This window comes from Gymnoscopelus microlampas (assembly GCF_963454915.1).
Source record: "Gymnoscopelus microlampas genome assembly, chromosome: 16".
In the NCBI taxonomy this organism is placed as follows: Eukaryota; Metazoa; Chordata; class Actinopteri; order Myctophiformes; family Myctophidae; genus Gymnoscopelus; species Gymnoscopelus microlampas.
This window is the reverse complement of record NC_139953.1, coordinates 2091296-2103227: the sequence shown is the minus strand read 5'-3', so window position 1 is coordinate 2103227 and position 11932 is coordinate 2091296. Positions and strand designations below refer to the sequence as shown.

Here is an 11932-nt window from a genome sequence, read left to right as displayed (position 1 = left end):
CTGCTGGTAGCTAATTAATGCTGCGGGGGACTAGTCCAGTCTAAGTTGGCCCCCACCTCCAGGGGTGGTTGCTTTAGCCAAGGGATCATGAACCAAGGTTGAGCATTAGGGTTAAAGGTTTAATGACATTCATGTTTACACCACATTCAAAGTTTTTGTCCTGGTCCTTCAAACGTGTACAAAAAGTTTCAACTGAAAATTCCATTCCAGTGATCCACTGTAGGTGTTTTTGTCTCACATTTCTAAAGCCTTTTCAACTGCAATGTCAAAAGTAATTTTTGCCACTAGAGGTCGTAGTTTACAGATTTGCCTGTCAATCATCAGCGTTGCTCCACCCCCCCAAGTCCTCAATCCCTCCCCCGAACCCTCAACTCCTCCCCCTCCTCCCCCGCCCTCTAGAAAGAGCCTTTTTTCTTTTTTCTTTCATAGCATCATTCTGCAACCATAGAAACGGACGACGTACGATCATTAATAACACTTTTTATTCACAAACTATGGCGGCCAATGCACATTTATTCGACCCTGATTCAGACCCAGAAGTAGATCTTTTAATGGCTGATTCTCCGCCACAAGTTCGGCCACGGCGAACACAGCAGACAGTTGATCAATGGTAAGTGATGTTAAAATTATGTTTACAAAACAACGTTTGCTTCAGCTAACTTTGTATCCTCATAAACTTAGTGATAATGTGTCTATGTGACGGTAAAGTAACCATTCATTCAAGATAATAAATCGACGTTGTTTTACTTTTAGTCTGTGTACAATGTAATAGGCAGTATGCATTAGAAAAAAATTAAACCACTACAGAAGGCTACCGTTATGCTCACTTCTTTGATTTATTTGTTATTTTACCAAAGAGGATAGCACTGTGGTTATGTAGCTTTCATACGCTATCAACGTTTGTTGCTGTAGGCAATTGTTTCTGAAATTGGTATCCGAGGACCCCCAGGGGTCCTTGGCGGGGTACCAGGGGGTCCCCAGCTAAATAAGTTCATATAGCATCACAATGATTGTATCCACTTTAACCATTATACTTTGGGTGTATTAAAATAGCAGATATAGCTGATCTTGTAGATCTGCTTTATTTTTAAAAGCATGTATATTTGCGCACATTTTTTTATATATATATATTTTTAAGTGAACCTTTTTAACTCCAAACTTTGCTTCTGGTGGTCCCTGGAACAAAATATTTTGCGAAGGGGGTCATATACATTTGGGGGTCCTTGACATGAAGCAGTTTGAGAATTACTACTGTAGGCCAGTGGTTCTCAAACTTTTTCATGTCAAGGACCCCCAAATTGACACTTTTTAGCCCGCGGACCCCCATTTGAAAAGATAAGCCAGGGACCCCAATAAGAGAAGTATTTTACAGCTCTCTAGCAGTGATTCTCGACCATTTTAATTTCAAGGACCCCCAGTTTGACATGCAATAGGCTACGGACCCCCATGTAATGGCATTCATACCTCTGGGACCCCAATTCATATTGTAAAATCAATGTTAATTTAACTCTGAGAGTGTACAAATGGAACCAAATAGACCCGTTAGGGTCCATTTGGTTCCATTTGTACACTCTCAGAGTTACAGACTCATAAGGGTCCATTTGGTTCCTGTCCATCATCTAGCTGGGGACCCCCTGGAACACCCCCAGGTAACCCTGGGGGTACCCAGGCCCCTCTTTGAGAACCAACGCTGTAGGCATACCCCTACTCTAGTATAATCACTAAAAAAACACGATCACATAATTGCCTATATGTGTTTTGCAGTGAATCCTTGGATTTGAGATGAAGTAATATAACGTTGTTTAGTTTTATAATTCAATTATTTTACTATTATTTCACAGGTGCACTTGTGGAAATTGTGTCAGCAAGCCGAAAGAGGAGGAGAATATCTGCTGCAAAGAAATACCAAAGGTAACAATCTAGCTGCATATAGACTGTTAATTATTTCCCCTAGCCAACACATACACAAGTCTAAACCATATAGAAATGTCAACATGTATTTCACTACAGCCAAGATGAATTATGTGTTGCAGACAGACACAGCCTAGATGACTGCTAGGTGTGAATTGGGATTAGCATTTACATTGTTTGACCTGTAAAGACACAGGGTGTGTGCCATTGACTCCACTCCCTTCCTTCCTGACATACACGTGTAATGTAATGATCAAAGAGCCTCTGTCTAGAATGAGAGCCTCCTCACCTCCACACACACACACACACACATGCAGGCCTAGTAACCCAAAGGCCTACAGATAAGATACTAGTAACTGTATTCTTGCTCTGTAAAGCACTTAGTGCTGCATTTCATGTCATGAGAGGTGCTATACAAATAAAGTTCATTTTATTATTCATCATACTGTATACTGTATGTCATTTACTCAAGGTTCGGAGACGAATGCGGCAGCTCAACGCAGGCGACAGACGCAGAGGCAGCTGTATGACAGAACATCCTGGACTACCAGATGTGTGTTTCAATGTGTATGTCCTACAGGCTGCACTGGCGATGTACAATGCTGAGCATGGCCGCCTAAGAAACAGATCAGCTTTGCATAGGTAGGTTGTCTATCAACTAACTTTAGCAAGATTCGGCAAACATCTATTCTAGGCCAAAGGGTAAGTTGCAGTCATGCTTGGTAGTAATGTAGTGCAGTGGTTCTGGACCCCGAGGGGGATGACATTGAAGTGACAGTCAAAGGACTTTTAATACCTTTTCAATACCAACAGCATAAAAACTAATCAAACTGCTATACTATATGAACTGGTCAAACATTGGCGAAATTGACCAAAAATATAAGAAAGAGCCTAAACATTTGTAAATAGCCGATCTACAAGCTCACAATGACTAGCAATGTGAGGCCGTGTGAACTTATAGATCTGCTATATCCACAATATTTATCTTGGTGGTTCCCAGTTCAGATATGACTATTTTGGGGCTGGCCTGAAAAGGTAGAGAAGCAATGATTTAGTGTATGAAATGACAACCACTGTGATAGTTAATTTCAGTATGCATTACAATTTTGCTCCAGTCAACTCATGGATTAAAACCATTTGACATTGAAGCATTGCAGTCAGGCAATAACAGTTCCTATAATGACTTTTTTAAAATGATTGTAAATGCATGTATTCCAATTAGGCATTTGACTAGATTCTTGAGACACATCCTGTACAGTATATTCATTGAAATCATCGAATAAAAAAGGAGTAAAATTGTATCAGCAATCAACTTTTATTTTCAAATAACGAAAAACATTTCACAGGCGTTACAGGTACCTAGCCTACAGGATGTTTGTCAGCTGGTGCTGGGGTTTATTGGGAAAAAGAATCCGTGTCCCCATCCCGGCATGTGTGGTGCAACATATCCGTCAGCATTATCCGGATGCAGACGGTTTGTATGTTGGATTCAAACGTCACGCTCTAGATTGAATCGTGAAACATAGCTGGCGATGACCGTCTCTCTGTCTGGCCGTTCGTACCCTGCACACATGTCCTCAGGTACCGGGATCTGTCCCAACTCAGCCATGTACGGAGCAGGGTCGTCCACCACTTTCTCACAAACAAGGTCCATCAAGTCACCAGCATACCCTGTGCAATATGAAGACATTCAGTAAATACATCCACGGCCATATATTTGCCGGTGTGTTACCCCATTCTCCCTAAACTTATTTGCATTTTTTTAAAATTTTAAATACATTTACAAAAAATTCAAATAGCAGATCTACAAGCTCACAATGTAGCGTTGTAGATCGTCTAATCATACTATTTGAAACAATTTGGAACAAGTAAAATATGGCATAGAAGTTTGGTGATAATAGATAAGGCAACGGTGAAAGTAGGGTCCCCACTCCCCAGTGTATTGTTAGCAAAGGCCATTTGCCTATAGCATTTCCATATTTTTTACTCTTGGTTTTCATTTACTATTTTTAGGTTAGATTTCTTTTTTTTTCAGGGAATGTAAACTTTGTTTAGCTATGTTTCCACAGATTGTAACGTTGGAATGGCAAATTTCATTTCATTTTTCTTATTTTTCTTATTTTCATTTCTATTTGCACTGATTGTTTTCCGGTTATAATTATATTTTATTCAGGGAATGTGAAGTTTGTTTTGCTATGTTTCCACAGATAGTATTTAGAATGGCACATTTCAGTTCATTCTGATATTTTATTTTATTTTCATTAATATTTGCACTGATTGTTGTCCGGTTATAATTATATTTTATTCAGGGAATGTAAAGTTTGTTTTGCTATGTTTCCACAGACAGTATTTAGAATGGCACATTTCAGTTTAATCTGATAATTTTATTATTTTCATTTCTATTTGCACTGATTGTTGTCCGGTTAAAATTATATTTTATTCAGGGAATGTAAAGGATTTTTTTGCTATGTTTCCACAGATAGTATTTAGAATGGCACATTACAGTTTAATCTGAATTTTTTTTTTTTTTTCATTGATATTTGCACTGATTCTTGTCCGGTTAAATTTATATTTTATTCAGGCAATGTAAAGTTTGTTTTGCTATGTTTTCACGGATTGTATTGAGAATGGCACATTTCAATTTATTCTGATAATTTTCTTATATTCCTGAATATTTGCACTGATCGTTGTCAGATTGTTTTTAGATTTCTATTCAGGGAATGTACAGTTTCTTTTTTCCGATTTCTACTTGTGTTTGAAATACTGGAATTTTTTGAGTGTAGAAGTGCAATAAAAATTATTGAAATATTCAACGTTATTTTGATTGATGGGGGAACATACACAGTGAACACTTACGGTATGTGGGATCGACCAGCACTGGTACAGCTCTGCATTCACCCTTTCGGGCCTTTGGGAAACGGACAGCATAAAGAGGTTCTCCTTTCTTGCTTCTTGCATGTGGGCGGCGAGTATTCTCATTGAAATGCAGCACAGCTAGGAGGGTCCTGAAAAATATAAATTATACAATGTTGAGGAAAATAAAAACAAAATGATTACAGAAATAATATCATTTACCAGAATTTTAGATATATGTATTGCATTACCTGCACAGCATTCCAATGTATGTGTACACAACGCTTTTGGGAGCAAAGCGAATGATTACACTGTGAAATGCCTCCAGAGAAGACGTTTGGTGATGAGGACTGAGCTTCTCGATGTCTTTCAGGGTAGTCTTTTTCTCAATCACCTTCTCCAGCTTGGAGAAGGGAGTAGTTCCTAGAAAAATGCATTGTAATTACTGTAGGTCCTCAAAATTAAAAAAAGAAGATTGTAAGACAATCAATGACAAATCCATTTATTTTCATGTTGCTACACCGGTGTTTCTCAAAGTGGGTGCTATGACACAAGTCCACAGGTGCAGCAGAGTACTGTGACATCTAGAATTTTATCACTCAATTTGCACTGTGGTTGGCACATTATTTTTCAATATCCACCACATCTCATAGCCAACAAAAGCAGATGTACAAGCTCACAGCTTGTTGTTTTGTGAAGTTGTACATGTCCTTTTTTTGTAGAGTGACTCACTCAGAATAAGGATGCAGGGGTTCAAGGGGTTACACGCCAGTACATCAATTTGATCTAATTGAAACAAATTCCTCCACTGTCCTCGTGTCATATTCTTTTTGGTGCAGATTGACATAGTGTAATAGGAATAATGTAAAGTTCTCTAAAGTTACAATGTCATTCAGTGTGGCGTGGATTACAAAATTATTCTGAGTAAGAAAAAGTATCAGAACCACTGCGGTAGCATAGAAATACACACCTGCTTTCAGCCATTTGGAGATTTGAGTGGTGGCACGTCTTGGATGGAGACATTTTTTGAACAGCGGTGATTTCTTGTGAACGTGGATGTCACGCACATGATTGAGTATGGCTCTCCATTTTGCCACTCTCTCTGGACCAGTCCTGGATGAAGACGCTGTCCAGTAGATATGGTTCCTGATGGAACGTATCCACTGCCTGACTTTTTCACAGTCTTTCAGCTTGGCGATCTTCTCCAGTTGTTTTGAAATGCCTACAGTTGTGCAAATAACATTTTCACTGTTTATACATTTCAACATAACATAACCCTAGTTCAGGGGTCTTCAACATTTTCTGGCCAAGGACCCCCTAGCTGAGAGCGTGATGAATCAGGGACCCCCTCTATATCATCTGAAATAGTGTTTCAGATTCAACATTTTTATGTTTATGTGGTGTGCTCTTTTTTTCCCCACATCAACTACACCTCTTTGCCCAAAATGTCAGATCTACAAGTTCACAATGCCTCGCAGCGCAAGACGTTCTGAGCTTGTAAATCGTCTATTTTTGGCAAAGTTCTCCTCAGAAAAGGGATGCTAGGGTTCAAGTGGCTAAGGAAAAATAAAAAATCATATCACACAACAATTTGAAGGACCCCCCGTAGTAACTCGGAATAACCCCTAGGGGCCACAGCCCCCCTGTTGAAGACCCCTGCCCTAGATTAATTGATTACTCAAGCTGTTCACAATAGTAAAGTGATACAACATTAATTCTAATAGAATGTCATATTTTACCCCAAAACTTTTATTTAAAAATTTAAAAAATATATAAAAAGTAAATGTACTTTTCTCCAAATGCCAGACGTCATAGAATTGAACGATCTCTTTCTCCCTCAGGAATTTCTGGATCATTGGATGGCGATCGGTCACAATGCATTGCAGAGTCACATTCTTTTCTGCCAAAAATGCAAGGCTGTCGTCTAGGCCATATTTCTCCATTGCCCAACTCCCACCGGCTTGATTACACTGTCAAAACAGAACACACGTGTGTTTGTGTGTGTGTGTGTATAAATAGATGGCAAGTGTATACTGTTTGTATATGTAGCTATACACACACACATGCATTTGTATTTACCTGGACCAACTGGATATCGATGACCTTGTCTACCTCCAGGTTCATCATCGTATAGCTCCCATATTTGGCAGAGTGGCCTTTATACAGATAAATACAGAAATTAATATATTGCTTTTTAAAATGTGTAAATATTATGCCATCTACCCAATCTAAATGAGACCATATAACATTAGCTAGATTTTAACAGACTGACCTGGGGAGTCTGCACGCATGTCACCACCAGCTATGATGCCATTAGGTGACTCACGGCACTGCCTAAGTAAGTCATTTTGTGACTGTTTCCAGGCATGAAGTATGGCTGGCTCAATGAACGTTTTTGAATGCCGGCGGAAAGTGCGATATGTATGCATCGGCACGTTCATAGAGTTGAAGACCTGTTAGAAAATATAAAAAGGCACAGACAAAGACATGTACAGACCAAATAACATTAGTTTGACCTAAATCTATAAATACATAAACTTGTAGTATGTGTATGATATAAAAACATTTTTACACACACACACACACACACACACACACACACACACACACACACACACACACACACACACACACACACACACACACACACACACAGTGTGCATAATCTTACCCTTTCTAATTTGACAAAGGACTCTCCACCGATGTATATGGCTGCGGAGAGATGGATGTTACCGGCTGGATTGGATCGGATCAAAGGCTGGCTTCTCCAGCTTCTGACCGCCTGTTCACAATAGTTGCAAGTCTGCTCCACGGTTACCATGGTCCCTCTAGTCCTGCAGGACACCTCACTTGGACGCTGGCACACGGCACACTTCTTGAACAGCTCCATGAGGCAGCTTTCATACACTATATATTTCTTTTCCTTGTGGTGTGGAAGGCCTTCGACAATCCTGTACACAATAGAAAATAGTTTAGTCTATATATATATACAGGAATTGGAACGAGTATAAGCTTTTTGGGTTAACTGATTTGTTGAATTAGCTTTGTATTACTCACGACTTGTCCGCTGCCTCAGACGTCTCAGCCTCCGCCAATTCCGCCAGCGATTTTTCTGGGTTGTAGCTTGGGTCTTCATTATCAACTTCCATTGCAGAAGTACCGGCAATTGATACCTCCTCTTCCTCCTCGTCTTCATCCTCTTCCCAACGAGCTCTTTTAGCAGGTGGCTTCATCGGGGTTGATTGGATAGGTGTTCCAAATTGTGGTGGATGAGAAGGTTCCAGTGGAAGATCTGTCTGTATACCTAAAAGAAATATCAATTTTAGCTGAAAGCTGTTGAAGCAATATCATATCATTACATTGTTTAGCATTGAGTAGATGTGATAGGAGAAGGATATCAAACGGAACACAACCACCCTAAAGACTAATCACTGTGTATATTCCTGCACTTTACCTGCACCCAGTGATCTTGATTCATAGAAATTGATCTATGGAAGATTCTGACTTTCAAATGTACATATATATATATATTAATTTAGTGCTTTATAGTTGTGTTGTGCTTTCTGCTTTGGCAATGTAAACGTATGTTTTCTCATGCCAATAAAGCCCTTTGAATAGAACAGTGCCTAAAACACCAGCTGCTAATAAGGAATGTAAGGGTTTTGGGTACAGGTCACAGCTCCAAGGGGGGTGAGGTCACAGCTACCAGGGGGTGAATGGCTCTTTTTGTTTTATGGCTGTGCATGTGAGATACTGTATGTTTTAGCACTAACATGTTCAGAAGAAACATTTTCTTTCTTCCTTTAGCCAATTATGCACTTCAATCGTGAAACTTTCAATTCCACTAGACTGATTAATTGTATTGCAAACATTTAAAATAAAGAATTTTCATGTCAAAGCCCAAGGTAAATCAAACAATAAACATACACAGCTACATTACAGTACCAAAATTTTTAGAATATGCAATACAATATCACAATTAGATCAAATAAATGTCTTGTTGTAATACAAATGAACCTACATTTACTTCTGTATTCAATTAGTCTCCGTCGTCCCAACTGAGTGCCCACTGTTACTTTTTCTGGTTGCACCGGGTTCAAGATGGGGTCAGTCTGGCAACCAAAGTCTCTGGTCACACTCTGCACAGATGTAGTTGCTGCTAAACCATGCTCTGGAGTGATGGACTGCAATAGAAAGAGAAACATCAAAATATGTTATTTATAATAACGCAATCATTGAATGAATTGAAGGGGTGGAGCACAAACAGCAACTAGATCCAATGTATTGGGGGAATAATTTGCAAACAACATAGTAGAGACAATTTTATGATCCTTCACATGACAATGTCCCACCTCCAAAATCCCAAACCTACAAGCTGACTACGCGTGGAGGACGCAATGAGTCGTGAGCTTGTAGATCTGCATTGATATTACACATGTGAAATTTTTGGATTTATAATCTAGATCTACATGAACACAACTACAGAGATCTAAAAAGTAATAATAAATAACAGCAATGTTGAGATGCCTGCAGGAAATTAAACATCTAAAACATAGTCTAAACCAGGGGTCTTCAACGTTTTGAGCCCATGGACCCCCTAGCTAAGAGAAAGATGAAGCAGGGACCCCCTAGCTGAGAGAGAGATGAAGCAGGGACCCCCTAGCTAAGAGAGAGATGAAGCAGGGACCCCCAAGCTGAGACACAGATGAAGCAGGGACCCCCTAGCTGAGAGAGAGATGAAGCAGGGACCCCTAAGCTGATACACAGATGAAGCAGGGACCCCCTAGATGAGAGAGATGAAGCAGGGACCCCCTAGCTTTCAGCTGAAAGCTTTTGAAGCAATATTATATCATTACATTGCTTAGCATTGAGTAGTCTGTTTAGCTAAAGAACTGATAACAGTGCCTAAAACTCCAGCTTCTGATAAGACTGGAATGTTAGCATTTTGGGTAGACAGTTCACAGCTACCAGGGGGTCAGCTCACAGCTTAACAGGGGGTCAATAGACAATGGCCCTTTTGGTTTTATGGCTGTGCATGTGAGATACTGTATGTGACCCCCGAGCTGAGACACAGATGAAGCAGGGACCCCCTAGCTGAGAGAGATGAAGCAGGGACCCCTAGCTGAGACACAGATGAAGCAGGGACCCCCGAGCTGAGAAAGATGAAGCATGACCTCTTAGCTGATAGAGAGAGATGAAGCAGGGACCCCTTAGCTGATAGAGAGAGATGAAGCAGGGACCCCTCTATATTGTATAAAATTGTGTTTCTGCTTTACTTGGTCTGATCTTTTTTTCCATCGACACCTTTACTTCTTTCCCAAAAATAGCAGATCTAATGTACAATTGCACAACACCTCGCAGCGCGAGGCGTTGTGAGCTTGTAGATCGGCTATTTTTGACTAAAGTTCTCCCCAGAAAAGGGATGCTAGGGTAAATAAAAATCATAATCACACAAAGATTTGGCGGACGCTTTGTAGTGACTTTGAAGACCCACAAGGGGTCCCGGACCCCCTGTTGAAGACCCCTGGTCTAAATGTTATCTAGAAGGCAGTCGTTGTGACAAGTAATAATAGTTGTAGTTTAGGTTGTAGTGTTTATATGATTCTCTGCAATGCATAGTAGTGTGGATGTTAGTTGTACCCCTGCCCTAGCTAGCGTTATCACTAAAAATGATGATGACATGATATACACGTGTGTTTGTTTGGTTGGGAAGCGATGATGATTATGACAGTTATGTTTCAGGGTTACAAGTTATCACAAAGCGTTGCGATATAAATACTTACAGTTGAGACTCGAACACTTGGTATGGCTTCTTTTTTCAAAGCCAGTCTTTCAGCAAAGCCCATTTGGAATTGAGTAAAGTTGGAGAAATCGTCCGTAGTAAAATGATGCGCACATACGTCGATGCGCCTCTTTGGAATCACAGCGGGGACATTACCGTCATAAATAAAATTAATCCACTTGGATCGTGTTTCTTCGTTGCCTTGGAGTCTATGTAAAGATTTGTGTTGATCAACACAGCCAACAACAGAGCAGTAGTAGTATGAATAACCTTTAGAAGCCATTATTATTTTTTAAACGCACTCGAAACAAACAGGAAAGTTATGAGGAAACTGAGAGAGAGGAGAGGCGGGGAGGAGAGGGGAGGAGAGGGGAGTGTCAGAAAGTGGAGAGGGCGTTACAGAAGGGGGAGGGGGCGGATTCCTTCTGAACAGTGACGAGAGAGCATGAGAGCCAATCAAGTATTACTTTTCCGCCTAATTATTCAGAAACCCCCAAACCACAGAAAATCGACTGAATGTTCAAAGTTCAGGTTTTTTGGGGGTAATTGAGGTGTTAAAACCCCAAATAAACCATTGAAAATAAAAAAAGTGAAAATGAATGTCATAGAACCTTTAAAGCTGACAGAACAATTCTGCCCCACAGCCTGAAATCACACGTCCTACCCTGATTCTAAATGAGCTTGTTGTTTTGACATCAGTGAGTTTGTAGCCGACTTTTAGAGTAACGTATGGTAATTTGTATTGGAGTAACTTATCACCCCTATATTCCCGTCCTTAACATATGCAGTCTACATAGACTAAACACTATTGCCAAATAAGATGCGTTGTAGACTGACAATTGTTCGTGGTCTGTGTATGAACCTTTAATGGTGAACGTATCGTTTTTCTTTAATGCTTTTCAACATTATTTCAAAGGCTATATAATCAAAAAACACTATTATTATTGGGTTTCTGGCCATGCACAGTGCACCTACAAGGGTCCACTACAACTATCAAATATATTATTCAATATTATTTGAATACTTGATCGGTATTAGTGATGGGAGCCAAGCCAACGAGAGCTCCTTTCCCCACAACGACACCTGTGTTTATTGTACAACAGAATAACCCCTTATTCAAAGGGATTGCCAAAATTTCCAAAATATGGAATAAGCGCTGGCCTGGATTAGACAAGCCATGGCCGCAATATGGCTCTTTTGATCCAGACGTTATTAAAACAATGCAAGTTCTTGTCGGCACGTACAAAGCAGGACAGAAAACAGGCAAGAAAGGTGATGCTAGGGAAGAAAAGCGAGAAGTAGAAGTAGCAGTTTTAGACTTGTTCTTCAAGGAAGGTCAGAAGTTGACTAGGTTACTCAAGGAGCGTCAGGATAAAATTATAGATG

At 40.0% G+C, this 11932-nt stretch overlaps 2 protein-coding genes and 1 long non-coding RNA gene across 3 annotated transcripts; 1 reads left to right on the top strand and 2 right to left on the bottom strand.

Moving 5' to 3' along the window:
• The first annotated feature begins 526 nt into the window (after positions 1 to 526).
• Positions 527 to 2963, top strand: LOC311063477. Its single transcript, XR_014602597.1, has 3 exons — positions 527 to 610; positions 1842 to 1911; positions 2384 to 2963. It is a non-coding gene; the product is annotated as an uncharacterized lncRNA (long non-coding RNA).
• A 305-nt stretch (positions 2964 to 3268) lies between these two features.
• LOC311063466 (uncharacterized protein) lies at positions 3269 to 7127 on the bottom strand. Its single transcript, XM_084082944.1, has 7 exons — positions 7037 to 7127; positions 6844 to 6920; positions 6554 to 6734; positions 5735 to 5986; positions 5016 to 5187; positions 4768 to 4916; positions 3269 to 3582 (listed from the first exon to the last, which is right to left on the bottom strand). Exons 1-7 carry the CDS (start codon positions 7053 to 7055, stop codon positions 3401 to 3403), a joined length of 1032 nt encoding a protein of 343 aa, XP_083939070.1. The 5' UTR covers positions 7056 to 7127; the 3' UTR covers positions 3269 to 3400.
• On the bottom strand, positions 7057 to 8916 carry LOC311062609 (uncharacterized protein; the record flags this gene model as incomplete). The annotated part of the gene is made up of 5 exons (XM_084081776.1): positions 8786 to 8916; positions 7822 to 8068; positions 7436 to 7715; positions 7120 to 7217; positions 7057 to 7066 (listed from the first exon to the last, which is right to left on the bottom strand). The coding sequence occupies exons 2-5, from the start codon at positions 7995 to 7997 to the stop codon at positions 7057 to 7059; spliced, it is 564 nt and encodes a 187-aa protein (XP_083937902.1). The 5' UTR covers positions 7998 to 8068; positions 8786 to 8916.
• Between the last annotated feature and the right edge of the window lie 3016 nt (positions 8917 to 11932).